This window comes from Oncorhynchus keta, chromosome 14 (genome assembly GCF_023373465.1).
Source record: "Oncorhynchus keta strain PuntledgeMale-10-30-2019 chromosome 14, Oket_V2, whole genome shotgun sequence".
NCBI lineage: Eukaryota > Metazoa > Chordata > Actinopteri > Salmoniformes > Salmonidae > Oncorhynchus > Oncorhynchus keta.
Window position 1 is genome coordinate 13,117,099 of NC_068434.1, and position 22,083 is coordinate 13,139,181.

The window sequence follows — 22,083 nt, forward strand, 5'->3', positions numbered from 1 at the left end:
TCTTGCTTCTGAAGCTAAGCAGGGTTGGTCCTGGTCAGTCCCTGGATGGGAGACCAGATGCTGCTGGAAGTGGTGTTGGAGGGCAAGTAGGAGGCACTCTTTCCTTTGGTCTAAAAAATGCCCCAGGGCAGTGATTTGGGACGTAAAAAGGATGTCCTGACTCTCTGAGGTCATTAAAGATCCCATGGCATATATTGTAAGAGTAGGGGTGTTAACCCTGGTGTCCTGGCTAAATTCCCAATCTGGCCCTCAAACCATCACGGTCACCTAATAATCCCCAGTTTACAATTGGCTCATGAGAATGTGTTCTCAGTCAACTTACCTGGTAAAATAATGGATAAATTACAAATTACAAATTGTAACATATCAAACAAAATGGGTAATCCACAAACGAATACATACACTAAATGGGAGTGTCTCGGATTTATGCACAGAATAATATGAAAATGTTCTGAGAGCAGGTGTTCCTTTATGCTTTGTACACTCAGTGCATGTTGACAATATGAATGTAAATGTTGATAAATTGCCAGACAAACCTAGGCCACGTTCAGTAGTAAAACGTTGTCAAGCTATGCAGATAGAAATATAGTATGTGAAGAAAAACATGCCTCCGACAGGAATCACATTGGTTATATTCATTATTATCTGCAACATTGAACAAAGCTTGTCCACTGAACGTAGCCCTCGAGGCGGCAGCGTGACTTGTTGCTCGTTGGTGGTATGCTCCACTGTATCAACACGTTGTATCAACAGTGCATTCACTGGTTGAGTCGTTTAATGAGGGTCTCCTCCTCCACTTCACTCTCAACGCCAGTAGCTATCTCGAGAGCTAATGGAGGGTGTCTGCAGCTCTAATGAATAGGGGAGAGCAGCCAACCCTGCGGGATAAAGCCATCCAAACATAATTAGCGATAACCCAACACCCAAACGAAAGAAACTCTAGTAGATTGGTTCAATGTCACCAAAGTCAACAGCACCGCACACCGAGCATCTCTTCTCATCTTTTTTTATCAGTAAATAATACAGAGTGAAAATAATTGATTAAAACAACTATTGTGGTGGAGAGACCACTTGACATAGTATTTTTTTGTTTGTTTTGGTTCTCTCATTTCTCTACATTCTGAACCCTGTAAATGTTTTTAAAAAATAACCTTAAAATCGACTTACATGAATATTAACAGGGCTTATCTATGTACAATATACAGGATATAACATCATGTCACCAGTGTGTAAATACAGTCATGTTCTTCATCAAACCCTCTAAATAATAAGTTATCCAATATGAGAGCTAACAGTCAACGAAGTGTCCTGGACTTTGTGCTCAGTTAAGAAACATACATTACTGAGACTCTTGTGATGCTCCGTCCACTACAAGAGAAACGATCATTGTAAATCAGTTGTGTACACATTTGTTCAGAACTCAAAACCTCAACTTTGTCCTTAAACCTTGAGCTCCCCTTTGTATTCCCAATCCTTGTCCTGAGAACAGTATGTTGATCTATCCCAAAGTTGCAATAATTAAAGCTGAACCCCCCCCAACTTGTAAACCACACAGGAAATGTTCCAGAATTATTACAGTTCGTATTACATTTACATTTACATTTAAGTCATTTAGCAGACGCTCTTATCCAGAGCGACTTACATAGTGGAATCAGGCGCAAACACTGTAGAGACCTAGGCTGGCTGGCTGTGGGGATACAGGCTGATGGGCTGGCTGGAGGGATACAGGCTGATGGGCTGGCTGTGGGGATACAGGCTGATGGGCTGGCTGGAGGGATACAGGCTGATGGGCTGGCTGGCTGTGGGGATACAGGCTGATGGGCTGGCTGGCTGTGGGGATACAGGCTGATGGGCTGGCTGGCTGTGGGGATACAGGCTGATGGGCTGGCTGGCTGTGGGGATACAGGCTGATGGGCTGGCTGGCTGTGGGGATACAGGCTGATGGGCTGGCTGGGGGATACAGGCTGATGGGCTGGCTGGAGGGATACAGGCTGATGGGCTGGCTGGGGGGATACAGGCTGATGGGCTGGCTGGGGGATACAGACTAGGAGGCTTGGGGGTTGGCTGTGGAGATCTAGGTTGGGTGGCTGGCTGTGGGGATACAAGCTGATGGGCTGGCTGGCTGTGGGGATACAGGCTGATGGGCTGGCTGGCTGTGGGGATACAGGCTGATGGGCTGGCTGGCTGTGGGGATACAGGCTGATGGGCTGGCTGGCTGTGGGGATACAGGCTGATGGGCTGGCTGGCTGTGGGGATACAGGCTGATGGGCTGGCTGGCTGTGGGGATACAGGCTGATGGGCTGGCTGGCTGTGGGGATACAGGCTGATGGGCTGGCTGGAGGGATACAGGCTGATGGGCTGGCTGGGGGGGATACAGACTGGGAGGCTTGGGGGTTGGCTGTGGAGATACAGGCTGATGGTCTGGCTGGCTGGGGGGATACAGGCTGATGGTCTGGCCGGCTGGGGGGATACAGGCTGATGGGCTGGCTGGCTGGGGGATACAGGCTGATGGTCTGGCTGGCTGGGGGGATACAGGCTGATGGGCTGGCTGGCTGTGGGGATACAAGCTGATGGGCTGGCTGGCTGTGGGGATACAGGCTGATGGGCTGGCTGGCTGTGGGGATACAGGCTGATGGGCTGGCTGGCTGTGGGGATACAGGCTGATGGGCTGGCTGGCTGTGGGGATACAGGCTGATGGGCTGGCTGGAGGGATACAGGCTGATGGGCTGGCTGGAGGGATACAGGCTGATGGGCTGGCTGGAGGGATACAGGCTGATGGGCTGGCTGGAGGGATACAGGCTGATGGGCTGGCTGGGGGGATACAGACTGGGAGGCCTGGGGGTTGGCTGTGGAGATACAGGCTGGTGGTCTAGCTGGCTACAGGCTGGGGGATACAGGCTGATGGGGTTGGCTGGGGGATACAGGCTGATGGGCTGGCTGTGGAGAAACAGGCTGATGGGGCTGGCTGTGGGAAACAGGCTGATGGGCTGGCTGTGGAGGGAACAGGCTGATGGGCTGGCTGTGGAGGGAAACAGGCTGATGGGCTGGCTGTGGAGAAACAGTCTGATGGGCTGGCTGGGAGATACAGGCTGATGGGCTGGCTGTGGGGATACAGGCTGAGGCCTGGGCTGGCTGTGGAGAAACAGGCTGATGGTCTGGCTGGGGAAACAGGCTGATGGGCTGGCTGTGGAGATACAGGCTGGCGGGCTGGCTGTGACAGGATACAGGCTGAGGGGATGGCTGTGGAGAAACAGGCTGATGGGCAGGCTGTGGAGAAACAGGCTGATGGGCTGGCTGTGGAGAAACAGGCTGATGGGCTGGCTGTGGAGATACAGGCTGTGGGGCTGGCTGGGGGAAACAGGCTGGTGGGCTGGCTGTGGGGAAACAGGCTGGGGCTGGTTGTGGAGATACAGGCTGATGGGCTGGCTGGGGGATACAGGCTGGGGGCTGGCTGGGGGATACTGATGGCCTGGCTGGGGGATACAGGCTGATGGGCAGGCTGGGGGATACAGGCTGACGGGCTGGCTGAGGGATACAGGCTGAGGGGGCAGGCTGGAGATACAGGCTGAGGGGGGCAGGCTGGGGATAGAGGCTGATGGGCTGGCTGTGGAGATACAGGTTGGGTGGCTGGCTGTGGAGATACAAGCTGTGGGGCTGGCTGGGGGGATCCTGGCTGGTGGGCTGGCTGCGGGGATGCCGACTGGGGGGCTGGTTGTGGGGATACAGGCAGGTGGGCTGGCTGGGGCGATACAGACTGGGAGGCAGGCTGAGGGGATGCAGGCTGATGGGCTGGCTGGGGGGATACAGGCTGACGGGCTGGCTGGGGGGATACAGGCTGACGGGCTGACTGGGGGATACAGGCTGACGGGCTGGCTGGGGGATACAGGCTGACGGGCTGGCTGAGGGGATACAGGCTGACGGGCTGGCTGGGGGATACAGGCTGACGGGCTGGCTGGGGGATACAGGCTGACGGGCTGGCTGGGGGGATACAGGCTGACGGGCTGGCTGGGGGGATACAGGCTGATGGGCTGGCTGGGGGGATACAGGCTGATGAGCTGGCTTTGGAGATACAGGTTGGGTGGCTGGCTGCGGGGATACAAGCTGATGGGCTGGCTGGGGGGATACAGGCTGATGGGCTGGCTGGGGGATTATAGGCTGATGGGCTGGCTCGTGGGTTACAGGCTGATGGGCTGGCTGTGGGCAATACAGGCTGATGGGCTGGCTGTGGGGATACAGGCTGATGAGCTGGATGTGGGGATACAGGTTGATGAGCTGGCTGTGGGGATACAGGCTGATGAGCTGGCTTTGGAGATACAGGTTGGGTGGCTGGCTGCGGGGATACCAACTGGGGGGCTGGTTGTGGGGATACAGGCAGGTGGGCTGGCTGGGGGGATACAGACTGGGAGGCTTTGGGGTTGGCTCTGGGGATACAGGTTGGGTTGGGTGGCTGGCTGGCTGTGGGGATACAAGCTGTGGAGCTGGCTGGGGGAATACAGACTGGGAGGCTTGGTTGGGTTGGGTGGCTGGCTGGGGGAATACCGGCTGGTGGGCTGGCTGGGGAATACTGGGAGGCTTGGTTGGGTTGGGTGGCTGGCTGGTGGGCTGGCTGGGGGAATACTTGGCTGGTGGCTGGGGCTGGCTGGGGAATACCGGCTGGTGGGCTGGCTGGGGAATACCGGCTGGAGGGCTGGCTGGGGGAATACTGGCTGGTGGGCTGGCTGGGGAATACTGGCTGGTGGGCTGGCTGGGGGAATACCGGCTGGTGGGCTGGCTGGGGGAATACCGGCTGGTGGGCTGGCTGGGGGATACAGACTGGGAGGCTTGGTTGGGTTGGGTGGCTGGCTGGGGGAATACCGGCTGGTGGCTGGCTGGGGGAATACCGGCTGGTGGGCTGGCTGGGGAATACCGGCTGGTGGGCTGGCTGGGGGAATACCGGCTGGAGGGCTGGCTGGGGAAATACCGGCTGGTGGGCTGGCTGGGGGGATACGGACTGGGGGGCTTGGTTGGGTTGGGTGGCTGGCTGGGGGAATACCGGCTGGTGGGCTGGCTGGGGGGATACAGACTGGGAGGCTTGGTTGGGTTGGGTGGCTGGCTGGGGGAATACCGGCTGGAGGGCTGGCTGGGGGAATACCGGCTGGTGGGCTGGCTGGGGGAATACCGGCTGGTGGGCTGGCTGTGTTTGGCAGAAAGTCATCATGGGTAAATGCAGCTGGCTGCTTCCACTAGCCCAGGGGTGTCAAACTCATTCCATGAGGGAAGAGTGTCTGCAGGTTTTTGTTTTTTCTTTTCAATTAAGCTGTAGACATCCAGCTGAGGGGAGTTCCTTACTAATTAGTGACCTTAATTCATCAATCAAGTACAAGGGTGGAGTGAAAACTCGCAGACACACGGCCCTCTGTGGAATGAGTTTGACACCTGTTGTACTAGCCCATCATTGTCGTCATGGGATACAGAGAGCCCCGCTAAACACAGGATAGAGAGAGCACTGAAGACATTCCCTCCTCCAAACCGCCCTCTCTTTCACTCTCTCTAGGTGTGACAATGCTGGGCTAGTGTAAGTAGGCTGAGAGGGAGAGAGAAAGAGGAGAGAGAGGTAGAGAGAGAGGTAGAGGGAGAGAGAAAGAGGAGAGGAGAGCGAGGTAGAGAGAAAGAGGAGAGAGGAGAGCGAGGTAGAGGGAGAGAGAAAGAGGAGAGAGAGGTAGAAGGAGAGAGAAAGAGGAGAGAGAGGGAGAGGGAGAGAGAAAGAGAGAGAGATAGGTAGAGGGAGAGAGAAAGAGGAGAGAGAGGTAGAGGGAGAGAGAAAGAGGAGAGAGAGAGAGAAAGAGCAGAGAAGAGAGAGAAAGAGGAGAGAGAGAGAGAAAGAGGAGAGAGGAGAGAGAGGTAGAGGGAGAGAGAAAGTGGAGCAGTAATCCTGAGGGAGAGGAGATGGACCGGGGGAGAGTAAGTAAAGCTGCATTTCTTCAAGATGTCCTTCACCTCGATGAGTCCTTGCTTCTGCTCCAACTAGACTGGACTCCAACTAGACCACTTTCTGTTGTTTCCAAAGAGAACAGACAACAGACACAGTCTCCCAGCAGCCTCTATACTGTACACCACTATGTACTGTAGCGTTGAGTCCAGTTGCATGGCAGTTTCATGTACATTGTTACAAAAATCATCGCGTGTCTAATTATCATTACAGCTCATGACCATTTTTTTAGTAAACCCATCTTACAGTTCAAAGACGTGCATTCTCATGTCCCATCAACATTGTTATCACAATGGTGTTCTCCGAATATGAAACGCTATCCCTTGAACAAGACCTATTGCCTAAAATAAGTGACAGTACAAAGGATAGGGTTCTATTCTCACACGAGACATTATACAGCCTATAAGAGCAGGAGTGCTGATCTAGGATCAGGTAGCTCCTATAAAACATCATCTAATTCATTATTTATCTAAAAGACCAAACTGATCTTAGATCAGCACTCAGATGCTTTATGAATCGTCCCAGTTTATGATATCAACATATAATACAGTGTCAGGTATAGACAGACATCTGTTCTTATTAAAAACACCCACTTTCACTGTACAAAAGCCCCCCCCATTTAAATGTGTATATAATCTTAAAAAGCATGCAATTATTAAAAGGTTAATGAATGAAACTCCTTTAAATTGGACTGACTGTCTGTGTCAGAAGTCAGAGTTGGGATCTTTGACAGGATTTGGCAAATATGAGAAGGATGTCAGTCACATTGTCAGTGCAATGAGCAGCATGGATTGGCCATGTTCAGCTATGCTGACAAAACTGTAACGTTCACTTGAGTTCATTCCCTGTAGTGTTAGAGCTGAGAGGAGAGTGGAGTGTCTCCATGTTAGGGTGTAATAGCAGTGTGTGTGTGTGGGCATAAGCAGCTGTCAGCCAACGCTCATCATTTAGTGCTGATCTAAGGTGTTAGACTGACGAGTACCATGTGAACACTGGCTGACTGACTGGCAGGCTGGCTGGCTGACTGACTGGCAGACTGGCTGGCGGGCAGACTGGCTGGCGGGCAGACTGACTGACTGGCAGACTGGCTGGCTGACTGACTGGCAGACTGGCTGGCTGACTGACTGGCAGACTGGCTGGCGGGCAGACTGGCTGGCTGACTGACTGGCAGACTGGCTGGCGGGCAGACTGGCTGGCGGGCAGACTGGCTGGCTGACTGACTGGCAGACTGGCTGGCTGACTGACTGGCAGGCTGACTGACTGGCAGACTGGCTGGCTGACTGACTGGCAGACTGGCAGCAGACTGGCTGGCTGACTGACTGGCAGACTGGCTGGCGGGCAGACTGGCTGGCTGACTGACTGGCTGGCGGGCAGACTGGCTGGCTGACTGACTGGCAGACTGGCTGGCTGACTGACTGGCAGACTGGCTGGCTGGCAGACTGGCTGGCTGACTGACTGGCAGACTGGCTGGCTGACTGACTGGCAGACTGGCTGGCTGACTGACTGGCAGACTGGCTGGCTGACTGACTGGCAGACTGGCTGGCTGACTGACTGGCAGACTGGCTGGCGGGCAGACTGGTGTGTGTGTTCAAGTGAGCACATCTATCAACCTTTTAATATGTCAAAGTGGTCAAATGCACAGTACCACACAGACATGTATCTTCCGAGGTTCTGTGAGTCTAGAGGTATGCTTGGATGATCGTGTAACTGTGATCTAGATGGTGGGTACAGGATAGTGTCTGTTACAGCATACTCTGCTCAGGGATGGGAAGGACTGACAGCTAGTTGTTGAGATGAATGAAATGGAAGAAATGGGTAGGATTTGAGCTAAAGTCAAGTTGATTGGAAGTTGATGGTTGAGGACACTGGTTGTTAGGTGAATTCCAGAGATTACTTTCACTTCCATGATTCAGATGGTGATGTGTCCATTATATTATATGTTTTAGGGAATATGGGGAAAGTGAAAGGTGTGTGTATGTGTGTGTTTAATATCTGAGTGGTTGTGTGCGTGCGAGTGTGTGTGTGTGTCTCAGCCGTCGTGTTGGGCCAGGGACTGCGGTTCGGCAGTGTAAAGTGAGTGCTGCAGGAAGACGTTCTTGCGGCTGTACATGTGCAGGGAAAGGGGGCCTCTGGGAGGCTGACCCAGGCGGCCCGTGAAGGAGGAAGAGGAAGATGAGGTGGAGAGAGAAGGCTGGCAAGGGATAGGTACCGGGGCTCTCTCGCTGTCTGAGGAGAGGCTGCTGCGGCAGGGACTGCCTCGGCTCTGGAGGCTGGAGCTGCTGCCCCACACCGCAGTCCCCACCCCCACCGCCCGGGGGATCTGGCTGGCTGGGTAGTCGATTCTCCTGAGAGCCCCTACCTCTGATGAGGTCAGAGCCCCTTCTGGTCTCCTCGGGGGTCCTGCATGGTCCCTGCCTCCCCCGGGGCCACTGGACGACAGGGCTGGGGCTGGGCAGTGGCTCTCATCGCTGGAAGTGGAGTGTTCTGCCGCCATACGGCTGTATTGGTCCTCGATGAGAGAGCGAGCCGGCCTTCTGTCTCTTGTGCTGGTACTATTTTGGCTTGTTGCCCGGCTGGGATGGATGGTCTGCGAACCGAGAGAAAGAGGGAGAGAGAAAGACAAAAAAAAATTAAAAATATGACACCAATGTTTATTTTATTTTACCTTTCTTTAACTAGGCAAGTCAGTTAAGAACAAATTCTTCTTTTCAATGATGGCCTAGGAACAGTGGGTTAACTGCCTGTTCAGGGGCAGAACAACAGATTTGGACCTTGTCAGCTCGGGAATTTGAACTTGCAACATTTCGGTTATTAGTCCAACACTCTAACCACTAGGCTACCCTGCCGCCCCAGTAGTAGCTGGTTAACTGCAGGGACATTTTGACAAGGCATTGTAAGTTCCCGGAGCTTTGTCTAATTATTTCCCGACCAACTGGAACCTTGCTCTGTAAAAACCAGAACAGGAAGCAGCCTCAGTCCAACTGGAGACTTTAACCAGAACAGGAAGCAGCCTCAGTCTCTACAGCACACAGTGGGGAGGTGGTACACAGAGCAATGGCACCAAGGAGAGACAGCCACCTGTTCCTGGTCACACAACACTGCCTCTCTTATGCACCATGGCCATGTTTAGCAAATACTTTTATCCAAAGTGACTTACAGGACCTCTTTCTCCCCTCTCTCTCTCTCCAGATGAAATCCTGCTGACCACTGGCTGCATCCCCTCCTCCCTCCTCCAGACCATCTCTGGAGACCTTCTCCCATTCCTCACTTCCCTCGTCAACTCATCCCTGACCACTAGACCCCACCCCCTCCTCCCTCCTCCAGACCATCTCTGGAGACCTTCTCCCATTCCTCACTTCCCTCATCAACTCATCCCTGACCACTAGACCCCACCCCCTCCTCCCTCCTCCAGACCATCTCTGGAGACCTTCTCCCATTCCTCACTTCCCTCATCAACTCATCCCTGACCACTAGACCCCACCCCCTCCTCCCTCCTCCAGACCATCTCTGGAGACCTTCTCCCATTCCTCACTTCCCTCATCAACTCATCCCTGACCACTAGACCCCACCCCCTCCTCCCTCCTCCAGACCATCTCTGGAGACCTTCTCCCATTCCTCACTTCCCTCGTCAACTCATCCCTGACCACTGGCTGCATCCCCTCTGACTTCAAAATGGCCCTAGTCGCTCCCCTCCTCAAGAAACCAACACTTGACCCTCGTATGTCAAAAACTACAGACCAGTATCCCTTCTTTCTTTTCTTTCAAAAACACTTGAGTGTGAGGTCTCTGACTAACTCTCTCTCAGAACAATCTTCTTGACCCTAACCAGTCACACTTCAAGGTGGCTCACTCAACGAAGACTGCTCTTCTCGGTGTCACGGATGCTGTCTGCACTGCCAAAGCTGACTCTCTCTCCTGTTTTCATTCTCCTAGATGGATCTGCTGCCTTGGACACCCTGAACCATCATTCCCCCTTCTGACACCCAGCCTGGCAGATACCTCAGCTTGGATGTCGGCCCACCACCTCAAGCTGAATCTCGACAAGACGGAGCTGCTCTTCAGATTCTACATCAAATGTTTGACTAACTAAACACAATCTGAGTAGACGGGAGGTTACATAGGAAATTAACCGAGTCGACAGCCCAAAAAGTAAAGCAATTTCCTTACCGTGTTTGATACAAATCTACTCTGAGCAGGGGAATCTAATTACAAGGAGCAAAGCATATGCAATAACTTTCGAGGTGTAAATGGGAATTGAATGTAATATCACCGTGTTATTCCATCACAGAGGAAAACAGATGGAGACAGAAAGGGCCTATTGGGACGGAGGAACAGAGTGCTAACGCGTCATGTCTGATCCCATTTAGCATGTGTATTTATTAGGGATCCCCATTAGCTACTCTTCCTGGGGTCCAAACACATCACACCAACAAATCTATATAAAACAATCCATCATAGAACATTATTACTCCACTACATATCTACAATACAACAGCTATAACACCACCGAACACCAATATTATAACGTACGTGTGTGTGTGTCCCTGTCTGCCACTTCACAGTCTGCGTTGTTCAATAAGTTGTAGTTTTACCTGCTTGCATTAGTTACTTGATGTGGAATAGAGTTCCATCATTACTTAAGCAGAAATAACACTAATCATTCCATCAACACATTAAATGGACACAGTAATAAAAACCAGAAGAACACTGAGCTTTTCAAAATAATCACTTGTATATATATATAATTCCTTCAGATATCCCGAGACCTGTGAACTGACATTGAAAGGATAAATTCTGTTGAGTAAAAAGCAGTGTGTGTGTGTGTGTCTGCGTGTGCTGAGAGTTCTCCAGACGTGTTGATGGAACAGGGCTGGTAGAGAGATGGGAGGAGCGCTGGTGTAGCCAAGGACAAGGGGGGTTGATTTACAAACTCTGGTGTCCTCTCAAGTATACACTCTGTGGCAACTGGCCTGCCTCGGTCGGCAAAACACACACGATAGTAAAACAGAGTGATTTAAAAGGAAAGCCTCTGCAGTCCCAGTCTTTATTGGGCTGTGAAGAAACACAGCAAGTTGCTAATGGCAGAGTTTTGTTAAAAGCCTTCCAGCTGATTATATGCACAAGTGGAGACGCAACACCATTTCATCACTTTTTTCCCCTCGAGGAGAATGTCACAGCGAAGCTGCTTTGTTCTCTATCCAGTTGCACACTGAACACAGTGAGTCAGTAGAGACTGTACAGTCTGATTCACACTGAACACAGTGAGTCAGTAGAGACCGTACAGTCTGATTCACACTGAACACAGTGAGTCAGTAGAGACAGTACAGTCTGATTCACACTGAACACAGTGAGTCAGTAGAGACCGTACAGTCTGATTCACACTGAACACAGTGAGTCAGTAGAGACCGTACAGTCTGATTCACACTGAACACAGTGAGTCAGTAGAGACCGTACAGTCTGATTCACACTGAACACAGTGAGTCAGTAGAGACAGTACAGTCTGATTCACACTGAACCCAGTGAGTCAGTAGAGACCGTACAGTCTGATTCACACTGAACCCAGTGAGTCAGTAGAGACCGTACAGTCTGATTCACACTGAACCCAGTGAGTCAGTAGAGACCGTACAGTCTGATTCACACTGAACACAGTGAGTCAGTAGAGACCGTACAGTCTGATTCACACTGAACACAGTGAGTCAGTGGAGACAGTACAGTCTGATTCACACTGTCAACCCAGTGAGAACACAGTGAGTCAGTAGAGACCGTACAGTCTGATTCACACTGAACACAGTGAGTCAGTAGAGACCGTACAGTCTGATTCACACTGAACACAGTGAGTCAGTAGAGACTGTACAGTCTGATTCACACTGAACACAGTGAGTCAGTAGAGACCGTACAGTCTGATTCACACTGAACCCAGTGAGTCAGTAGAGACCGTACAGTCTGATTCACACTGAACCCAGTGAGTCAGTAAAGACCGTGAGTCAGTAAAGAGTCTGATTCACACTGAACACAGTGAGTCAGTAGAGACCGTACAGTCTGATTCACACTGAACCCAGTGAGTCAGTAAAGACCGTACAGTCTGATTCACACTGAACACAGTGAGTCAGTAGAGACCGTACAGTCTGATTCACACTGAACCCAGTGAGTCAGTAGAGACCGTACAGTCTGATACAAATGCTACAGTCCAGCTGAGCACAGCAGTCATTCATTCATGTGTTGCTAAAATTTGCCATCTGAAGACAGACTGCTAGTGCATTGGGAAACTCCATATGAGTCACAAATGTCTGCGACAAGGAGCAAAAACATGCTCTCTGTCTCTCGCGCTCTCTCTCTCTCTAAAAACTAAATGGAAGGACGTGAACAGCCCTTCTCCACCCACAACTAAATGCAGTTTGTCAGATCAACACAATTAAGCAGAAAAACAAACTCTAAACATTGTATGAAAAGACTGTCATTGAGGGCTTGGGCTTTTTGTCGTGCCTGCCTCTCGGTATTGTACGATTCCTCGCAGAGCCAGCTGAGGTACAATCAGAGTCCTCTCGTGGTGATTACGCAATCAGAGTCCTCTCGTGGTGATTACGCAATCAGAGTCCTCTAGTGGTGATTACGCAATCAGAGTCCTCTAGTGGTGATTACGCAATCAGATCAGATCAAATCATATCTCAATTTTTGTTTCAAACTTAATGGCGATTCATGATATACAGTGCATTCGGAAAGTATTCAAACCCTTCGACATTTTCAGCTATTTCCAGGTCTCTCCAGAGATGTTCAATCGGGTTCAAGTTTGGGCTCTGGCTGGGCCACTCAAGGACATTCAGAGACTTGTCCCGAAGCCACTCCTGCATTGTCTTGGTTGTGTGCTTAGGGTTGTTGTCCTGTTAGAAGGTGAACCATTGCCCCAGTCTGAGGTCCTGAGCACTCTGGAGCACGTTTTCATCAAGGATCACTCTGTACTTTGCTCTGTTCATCTTTCCCTCGATCCTGACTAGTTTCCCAGTCCCTGCCACCACCATGCTTCACCATAGGGATCGTATTGGCCAGGTGATGAGCGGTGCCTGGTTTCCTCCAGATGTGATGCTTGGCATTCAGGCCAAAGAGTTCAATCTTGGTTTCATCAGACCAGAGAATATTTTTTACCATGGTCGGAGAGTCTTTAGGTGCCTTTTGGCAAACTCCCTGCGGGCTGTCATGTGCCTTTTCCTGATTCGTGACTTCCGTCTGGCCACTCTACTATAAAGGTCTGATTGGTGGAGTGCTGCAGAGATGGTTGTCCTTCTGGAAGGTTATCCTACCTCCACAGAGGAACTGGAGCTGTGTCAGAGTGACCATCGAGTTCTTGGTTACCTAACTGACCAAGGCCCTTCTCCCCTGATTTCTCAGTTTGGCTGAGAGTCTTGGTGGTTCCAAACTTCTTCAATTTAAGAATGATGGAGGCCACTGTTTTCTTGGGGACCTTCAATGCTGCAGAAATGGTTTGGTACTCTTCCCAAGATCTGTGCCTCAACACAATCCTGTCTCTGAACCCTACGGACAATTCCTTCAACCTCATGGCTTGGTTTTTGCTCTGACATGCACAGTCAACTGTGGGACCTTGTATAGACAGATGACTGCCTTTTCAAATCGTGTCCAATCAATTGAATATACCACAGGTGGACTCCAATCAAGTTGTAGAAACATCTCAAGGATGATCAACGGAAACAGGATGCACCTGAGCTCAATGTCGAGTCGCATAGCAAAGGGACTGAATCCTTATGTACCGTGGTAAATAAGTCATTTTTGTTTTTATTTTTAATACATTTGCCAATTGTGTGAAGATTTATGAGAAACATCAATTAAATTCACTCCAGAAAAAGGCTCAATGTAACAAAATCTGGAAAAAGTTTAGGGATCTGAATAAATCATTAAAAAAAATTCTCTAAATAAGCGGTGTTAAGTTAAAGGTCAAATACACCGCATTTCAAACAGTCAGCAACAATCAAATTCATTCAGGGCTTGTGAAGTTATACTTCGGTTAAATATAAGCCTTCCACAACAATAAGACACACAATTTAAAAAAATGTAATTTCACCTTTATTTAACCAGGTAGGCTAGTTGAGAACAAGTTCTCATTTACAACTGCGACCTGGCCAAGATAAAGCATAGCAGTGTGGACAGACAGCAACACAGAGTTGTGTCATAATTAATTTTATCAAAATAGTTTCACCTGCTTTCTATTGAAAATGCCATTTTTTTGTTACAAATTGAACCAGAACCATGTATAATGTACATTCACTAATAAATGACTGACTTATTGTAGCAGGCATTGGGCTATAGGAAATAACACTGGTCTCATCAACCATCTCTCAAGCCCACGTGCCATTAGCCAGCTAATCTTTATATTTCTAACGAAATTGGATCTATTTGCTACAGTAGCTGACAAGGTTGAACAGTTGAATAGTTCTGCACACACCCTTCTGTCTGTCTTGTCTTGTTTGAACAGCATGTTAGCCTTTCCACTTTGTTCAGATGTTGAAATCAAGTGGCCTACATTATTTCTCAGAATGAGAACAAGTTGCCAATTCCTTATATAAAATGGTGTTTTATATATATATATATAAAACACAGACTAGGCAGCTAGCATAACAGTCTTTGGCTGAAATGCTGCTAGTGGTACGTAGTACCCCAATGCTGCTAGTGGTACGTAGTACCCCAATGCTGCTAGTGGTACGTAGTACCGCAATGCTGCTAGTGGTACGTAGTACCCCAATGCTGCGGGTGACAAACTGGGCATTTGTGTTCCGGAAGCAATGTTCACTCTGGTTTTAGTAGTGTCTTTTCTGCACGCAATTTGAGTCGTTGAGACATACAAAAGGTCTTGTTGGAAAAGTGAACTTCTCCTTTATTACAGTAAAATAAACGCCCCAACGTGTTTCGGTGTCCATATGACCAATTCTGTTGGACCAAACCTCAAATGCAAATAGCGAGTTGAAACCGCTCGTCAGAGAGGAAGACGTGATCTTCCTCTGGCGTGAGAGGCAGGGGGAGGGGCTTGGTGTGTAAACCATAGAGGAAGAGGCAAAGCGATTAGGTTTAACTCTCGCTAAAAATCAGTCCAAAATAAGGCCGATGCGTTTCTATAGGCTTGTTTTGAACCGAAGCTTGTCGCCTGCTTTCCCGTCTTTGGAACAGCAACTCCCATTGTTAGGGAGGAGACGTGAGCATCTCTTCATTATATATACATCTCTGGTGTAAATGGGAAGGTGCACACAGCACAAAGGAAGGAGACGAGACCATAAATACAACATGAGAACAAGTGAACATAAAGCTTGATTCTTGCGATACCGGCACTTGGAATATCACGAAAAAAACACATTTGAATTAATAAAATTAATTTGATATTGCCCCAGCCCTCAGACCCAGCCCCAAGACCCAGCCCTCAGACCTCCCCTAGCCAGGCTACTTAATGAGCTTTAGGCAAACTAGTCTGGCAGCACATCACCACCATGTGCCAACCACCCACTCCATTCCCCTGCACAGAGCCCAGTACAAAGCCCTGCACACAGCCCAGTACAAAGCCCTGCACACAGCCCAGTACAAAGCCCTGCACGCAGCCCAGTACAAAGCCCTGCACACAGCCCAGTACAAAGCCCTGCACACAGCCCAGTACAAAGCCCTGCACACAGCCCAGTACAAAGCCCTGCACACAGCCCAGTACAAAGCCCTGCACACAGCCCAGTACAAAGCCCTGCACACAGCCCAGTACAAAGCCCTGCACACAGCCCAGTACAAAGCCCTGCACACAGCCCAGTACAAAGCCCTGCACACAGCCCAGTACAAAGCCCTGCACACAGCCCAGTACAGCCCTGCACACAGCCCAGTAAGCCCTGCACACAGCCCAGTACAAAGCCCTGCACACAGCCCAGCCAAAGCCCTACAAAGCCCTGCACACAGCCCAGTACAAAGCCCCTGCACAGTACAAAGCCCAGCACACAGCCCAGTACAAAGCCCTGCACACAGCCCACAGCTGCACACAGCCCAGTACAAAGCCCTGCACACAGCCCAGTACAAAGCCCTGCACACAGCCCTGCCCTGCACACAGCCCAGTACAAAGCCCTGCACACAGCCCAGTACAAAGCCCTGCACACAGCCCAGTACAAAGCCCTGCACAGCCCACAAAGCCCTGCACACAGCCCAGTACAAATTACACAGCCCAGCAAAGCCCTGCACACAGCCCAGTACAAAGCCCTGCACACAGCCCAGTACAAATTGCCCAGTACACAGAAATCCGAAATCAAAATGGGAGATCTTAACAAAGAGAGGCTGTGAAGAGGTACAGAGGGAAAAAACGTAGAGAGAGAGAGAATTGGCTGGAAGTTGGAGTACACAAGGCTGGTAACACAATGATGAGGGCTGATGGAGCGCGGAGTTGATGGGAGGCAGATCTCCATGCACATCAAAGCTACCCGGCGCCTACTGCTACTGCAGCCCCCCTCACGCAACTGTCAGCTCTGCAGCAGATAAGATGCTTTACTGGGCCCGTCTTGTTCTCCCTGACAGCACAAGACCTGGATAAACAATAAGGAAAATATATATCAAGAGGGGGAAAAGGAGGCGAGGAGAAGAGAAGCAGATGATAAATTGAGTTTGCATCAGATAGTATCTCAGATGTCTATAGAGGCTGATAATGTTGTAGCTACCAGCGTGTCACATCCTGAAAGCAGCTGCCATGCGTGACTGCACTCTATTCCTGCTCAAAAACAGCCAGAGAGAGGAGAGATGGAGTGCAGCTAGCTAGCTTGCCAATCAGGTGTCAACAAAGACTGGACTGGAAGTACAATGCACACCACAGTGTGTCGACAAGAGTTCCAACAAAATACATTGTACTGCGCACGCAGTCTCTGTCTCTCACACACACACACGACATGTATACGCAAGCATGCACGCGCACACAATAGAGTACTAGACCATGCAACAGTAAGCCTATACATTATGATTTAGACTGAAGACAGAAATAAGCTGAATAAACACAAACGATAATAAAAGATCATGTTGTAAAAGGCCATAGGGATGGATTGTGAGAGCAGTAGCTCTGGTCCAGGGCACTATACAGTAGCTCCATCCTCTACTAGAAGAAGTTTGTAGATGAACACACTAAACGCCCTGGACCAGAGCTATGAGAACAGTAGCTCTCCTGCTCATGTCTCTTTAAACATGTTGAGGCAAACTGTCATTCAAACTGTCCTTCCCCAAACATGACATGGCACGGCCTGGGACTTAGGGCGTCATCCTGATCAGTGCAATGACCTACTAGGCAAACCACTAGCGCTCTGTTCTTCTGGCAGATGTGAACCTGAAACACAACGACAAACTCCTCAGTCATCACAGTGATCACACCATCCAGACTGACATTGGGCTCTGGGGTGAAGTTGTACACTTGGTACAGATCTAAGATCAGTTCCTCCTTCCCCAATTCTAACCTTAACCATTAGTGAGGAAAATGCAACTTCACCCTACACCCTGCTATTAGCAGGAAGGGTTGTTCAAGTCCACAAAGGCACCAAAGCTCCACAACATGGACGAGTTGACATTAGAAGTACATGTGTTGGAGGATTGTAGAGTGAAACACTCCGAACCTCATCACACTGGTGGCATCTTTGTGTACAGACAGGCTCAACACTGTTCTTGTACCTGTGTACATGGTAGAAAGTACCAGGGTTGAAATACAGCTCCAGAATCTCATTGCTAATTCAGATATAGCCCTTAAACCAGAGGCTTTCCATAATGAGGTTTCAGGAAAATTAGTTTGCAAAAGTTATTTCTCTAATTATGTTTTAATGATGTATTTTCAATCTGAATAATTTAATATTTTGTACAAAAAAAAGCCCAAGTTAGACATCACCAACCAACATTGTACAGCATAATGTCTTGCATTCTCTCTGAATGCCCCATTTTTATCTTGTGAGATTCAGCACAGACAGACTAGAACCTAACCAGATTCTCTCTGTCTTTTGTAGATGGACACAGTAGAACTGCTATGCACACACACACACACACGTTGTATCCCTGTTGCTGTGATTGTGACCATCACAGGGTAGCCGTAACAGAGTACAGCAGTAGCAGTAACACCGTATCATCACTGACAGTAATGTATGCGAGGTAATAATAAAATGTCTAAAAACCTAGTTTTCTACTACTACTGCTAGTACTCACTCCTACAAGGGCAGAAAGACTTTGTACCAGGTTTCGGGTAATGAAGTATCTGACGATGGTCTACCCCAGGGTTCCCCACCTTATACCTTCTTGCGGTGAATTTGAAGTCCCACAAATTATTTGTAAATTAAGTTCTGGCCCTCGACCATCCGCTCAAGAAAAATATTGTCCCGCAGCTGAATCTAGTTCATGATCCCTGATCTACCATATGTGCTCAAAAAGAGAGAGAGAAAGAGAGGAGAGAGAAAAAGTGAGGAGAGAAAGAGAGGAGAGAGAAAGAGGACAGGGGAGAAAGAGAGCAGAGAGAAAGGAGAGAGAAAGAGAGGAGAGGGGAGAAAGAGGAGAGGGGAGAAAGGGAGCAGAGAGAAAGAGAGGAGAAAGAGAGGAGAGGGGAGAAAGAGAGCAGAGAGAAAGAGAGGAGAGGGGAGAAAGGAAGCAGAGAGAAAGAGAGAAGAGAGAAAGAGAGGAGAGGGGAGAAAGAGAGCAGAGAGAAAGAGAGGAGAGGGGAGAAAGAGGAGAGGGGAGAAAGGGAGCAGAGAGAAAGAGAGAAGAGAGAAAGAGAGGAGAGGGGAGAAAGAGAGCAGAGAGAAAGAGAGGAGAGGGGAGAAAGAGAGCAGAGAGAAAGAGAGGAGAGGGGAGAAAGGGAGCAGAGAGAAAGAGAGGAGAGAGAAAGAGATGAGAGGGGAGAAAGAGAGCAGAGAGAAAGAGAGGAGAGAGAAAGAGAGGAGAGGGGAGAAAGGGAGCAGAGAGGAGAGGAGAGAGAAAGAGAGGAGAGGGGAGAAAGAGAGGAGAGGGGAGAAAGTGAGCAGAGAGAAAGAGAGGAGAGGGGAGAAAGGGAGCAGAGAGGAGAGGAGAGAAAAATAGAGGAGAGGGGAGAGAGAGAGGAGAGCGGAGAAAGGGAGCAGAGAGAAAGAGAGGAGAGAGAAAAAGAGGAGAGGGGAGAAAGAGAGCAGAGAGAAAGGAGAGAGAAAGAGAGGAGAGGGGAGAAATAGAGGAGAGGGGAGAAAGGGAGCAGAGAGAAAGAGAGGAGAGGGGAGAAAGGGAGCAGAGAGAAAGAGAGGAGAGAGAAAGAGAGGAGAGGGGAGAAAGAGAGCAGAGAGAAAGAGAGGAGAGAGAAAGAGAGGAGAGGAAGAGAGGAGAGGGGAGAAAGGGAGCAGAGAGAAAGAGAGGAGAGAGAAAGAGAGGAGAGGAGAGAAAGAGAGGAGAGAGAAAGAGAGGAGAGGAGAGAAAGAGAGGAGAGGGGAGAAAGGGAGCAGAGAGAAAGAGAGGAGAGGGGAGAAAGAGGGGGGAGAAAGAGAGCAGAGAGAAAGATGAGGGGAGAAAGAGAGCAGAGAGAAAGAGAGGAGAGGGAGAGAAAGAGATGAGAGAGAAAGAGAGGAGAGGGGAGAAAGAGGAGGGGGAGAAAGGGAGCAGAGAGAAAGATGAGGGGAGAAAGAGAGCAGAGAGAAAGAGAGGAGAGAGAGAGAAAGAGAAGAGAGCGACCATGTCCTTCTTGGGCCTCCGGAGTGAACCTGTCACATGTCATTCCTGGCCAGGCTAGTGGGAGACTGCTGCCCCCGATGGACAGACGGACAGCTGCCTGTCTCATGTCTCCCACACCTTGGGGGCCCTGACAGCAAGGGCCAGCGCCGCCCGTCTCGTATCAGTCCCATTGAACAGCCTGAAGGGGGAGGAGGGTTGTACTGAGGCCCTCATTAATTACCCCCATTGTATCCTCTGTCAGTCTGCTGAGGGAGAGGGCTCGCATCCCGCAACGAACAGCAGTTCCATAGTCCCGTCTCGGGGTACAAGCACCTGCACCTGCACACACATACACACCACACGTGGACACACAGCTTTGACACAGCTTATCCGGCCTCTAAGGACATTAATCAAATCAATCAAATGTACTTATAAAGCCCTTTCTACATCAGCTGATGTCTCAAAGTGCTGTACAGAAACCCAGCCTAAAACCCCAAACAAGCAATGCAGATGTAGAAGCACAGTGGCTAGGAAAAACTCCCTAGAAAGGCAGGAACCTAAAGAGGAACCAGGCTCTGAGGGGTGGCCAGTCATCTTCTGGCTGTGCCAAGTGGAGATTATTACAGTACGTGGCCATTTAAGGGCAGATGAAGTAAAATGTCCTGTTTGGAGACATAACTTCAGGTAACTTTGCTTTGAGTCTGGCACAACACACACACACACACGCAGCGTTCTCTCAACACAACAGAAACACGTGTGTGTGTGTGTGTGGGCTGCCTCGCTCAGAGGACCACATGAAGAAAGAACACAGCCAATTTATGCTTATCAGATTTGATGTTATCACTGAATATTCATCTGCCATATTTGTCAACAGAATATTCTTACTATGTGCCTCAAGGCTATCCGGAATGTGCAGATTCCAAAAGAATACCCTCATCAATATGCATGTTTCTCTGCTTTCATTAATGTTGCAGTAAATTGTTTCAGGGCGCCGTCTCTGCATCCACAAACTGAAATATTAAACCAGACGGGCATGTGGCAAATCTGCTATTGCTCTCCTCAGTCCAACTGGAGAGAGTGAACAGCAGGCATAGGAGAGGAGAGGAGCAGGGAGAAGAGAAGAACAGGAGCGGAGCAGAGGGGAGCGGAGCAGAGAGGAGAGGAGCAGAAGGGAGAGGAGCAGAGGGGAGAGGAGCAGAAGGGAGAGGAGCAGAGGGGAGAGGAGCAGAAGGGAGAGGAGCAGAGGGGAGAGGAGCAGAGGGGAGAGGAGCAGAGGGGAGAGGAGCAGAAGGGAGAGGAGCAGAGGGGAGAGGAGCAGAGGGGAGAGGAGCAGAGGGGAGAGGAGCAGAAGGGAGAGGAGCAGAGGGGAGAGGAGCAGAAGGGAGAGGAGCAGAAGGGAGAGGAGCAGAGCAGAGAGGAGAGGAGCAGAGGGGAGAGGAGCAGGGAGAAGAGAAGAACAGGAGCGGAGCAGAGGGGAGCGGAGCAGAGAGGAGAGGAGCAGAAGGGAGAGGAGCAGAGGGGAGGAGCAGAGGGGAGAGGAGCAGAAGGGAGAGGAGTAGAGGGGAGCAGAGGGGAGGGGAGAGGAGCAGAGGGGAGAGGAGCAGAGAGGAGAGGAGCAGAGGGGAGAGGACCAGAAGGGAGAGGAGCAGAGGGGAGAGGAGCAGAAGGGAGAGGAGCAGAAGGGAGAGGAGCAGAGCAGAGAGGAGAGGAGCAGAGGGGAGAGGAGCAGGGAGAAGAGAAGAACAGGAGCGGAGCAGAGGGGAGCGGAGCAGAGAGGAGAGGAGCAGAAGGGAGAGGAGCAGAGGGGAGAGGAGCAGAGGGGAGGAGCAGAGGGGAGAGGAGCAGAAGGGAGAGGAGTAGAGGGGAGCAGAGGGGAGAGGAGCAGAGGGGAGGGGAGAGGAGCAGAGGGGAGAGGAGCAGAAGGGAGAGGAGCAGAGCAGAGAGGAGAGGAGCAGAGGGGAGAGGACCAGAAGGGAGAGGAGAGGAGCAGAGGGGAGGGGAGAGGAGCAGAGGGGAGAGGAGCAGAGGGGAGGGGAGATGAGCAGAGGGGAGAGGGGCGGAGAGGAGCGGAGAGGAGCAGAGCAGAGGGGAGAGGAGCAGAGCAGAGGGGAGAGGAGCAGAGGGGAGGGGAGGGGAGAGGAGCAGAGGGGAGAGGAGCAGAAGGGAGAGGAGCAGAAGGGAGAGGAGCAGAGGGGAGAGGAGCAGAAGGGAGAAGAGCGGAGAGGAGCAGAGCAGAGGGGAGAGGAGGGGAGGGGAGAGGAGCAGAAGGGAGAGGAGAGGAGCAGAGGGGAGGGGAGAGGAGGGGAGGGGAGAGGAGCAGAGGGGAGGGGAGAGGAGCAGAGCAGAGGGGAGAGGAGCAGAGCAGAGGGGAGAGGAGCAGAGCAGAGGGGAGAGGAGCAGAGAGGGGAGAGGAGCAGAGGGGAGAGGAGAGGAGCAGAGGGGAGGGAGAGGAGCAGAGGGGA

The 22,083-nt window shown here is 50.8% G+C and overlaps 2 protein-coding genes across 3 annotated transcripts in view; both read right to left on the bottom strand.

Moving 5' to 3' along the window:
• Positions 1-1,339: 1,339 nt before the first annotated feature.
• On the bottom strand, positions 1,340-6,231 carry LOC127907426 (uncharacterized). Its single transcript, XM_052462674.1, has 5 exons — positions 6,215-6,231; positions 4,208-5,173; positions 2,689-4,113; positions 1,936-2,030; positions 1,340-1,368 (listed from the first exon to the last, which is right to left on the bottom strand). Exons 1-5 carry the CDS (start codon positions 6,229-6,231, stop codon positions 1,340-1,342), a joined length of 2,532 nt encoding a protein of 843 aa, XP_052318634.1.
• Positions 6,232-7,325: 1,094 nt separating this feature from the next.
• LOC118392864 (serine-rich coiled-coil domain-containing protein 1-like) overlaps positions 7,326-22,083 on the bottom strand; it is a 113,312-nt gene continuing 98,554 nt past the window's right edge. Inside the window, exon 10 of one of the 2 annotated variants that reach the window (XM_035784840.2) lies at positions 7,326-8,555. In XM_035784840.2, coding sequence (XP_035640733.2) covers positions 7,998-8,555 — 558 coding nt within the window. In that variant the 3' untranslated portion in view covers positions 7,326-7,997. The remainder of the gene's footprint in view (positions 8,556-22,083) is intronic. The other variant, XM_035784841.2, reaches the window with a different exon arrangement.

Coding starts and splice junctions, on each gene's coding strand:
- LOC127907426 (XM_052462674.1), bottom strand. Junction 4,114..4,207: donor CACAGCCAGCCCATCAGCCT/GTATTGCCCACA, acceptor GTATCCCCCCAG/CCAGCCCATCAGCTTGTATC. Junction 1,369..1,935: donor CCCAGCCAGCCCATCAGCCT/GTATCCCCACAG, acceptor TTTCTCTTGTAG/TGGACGGAGCATCACAAGAG.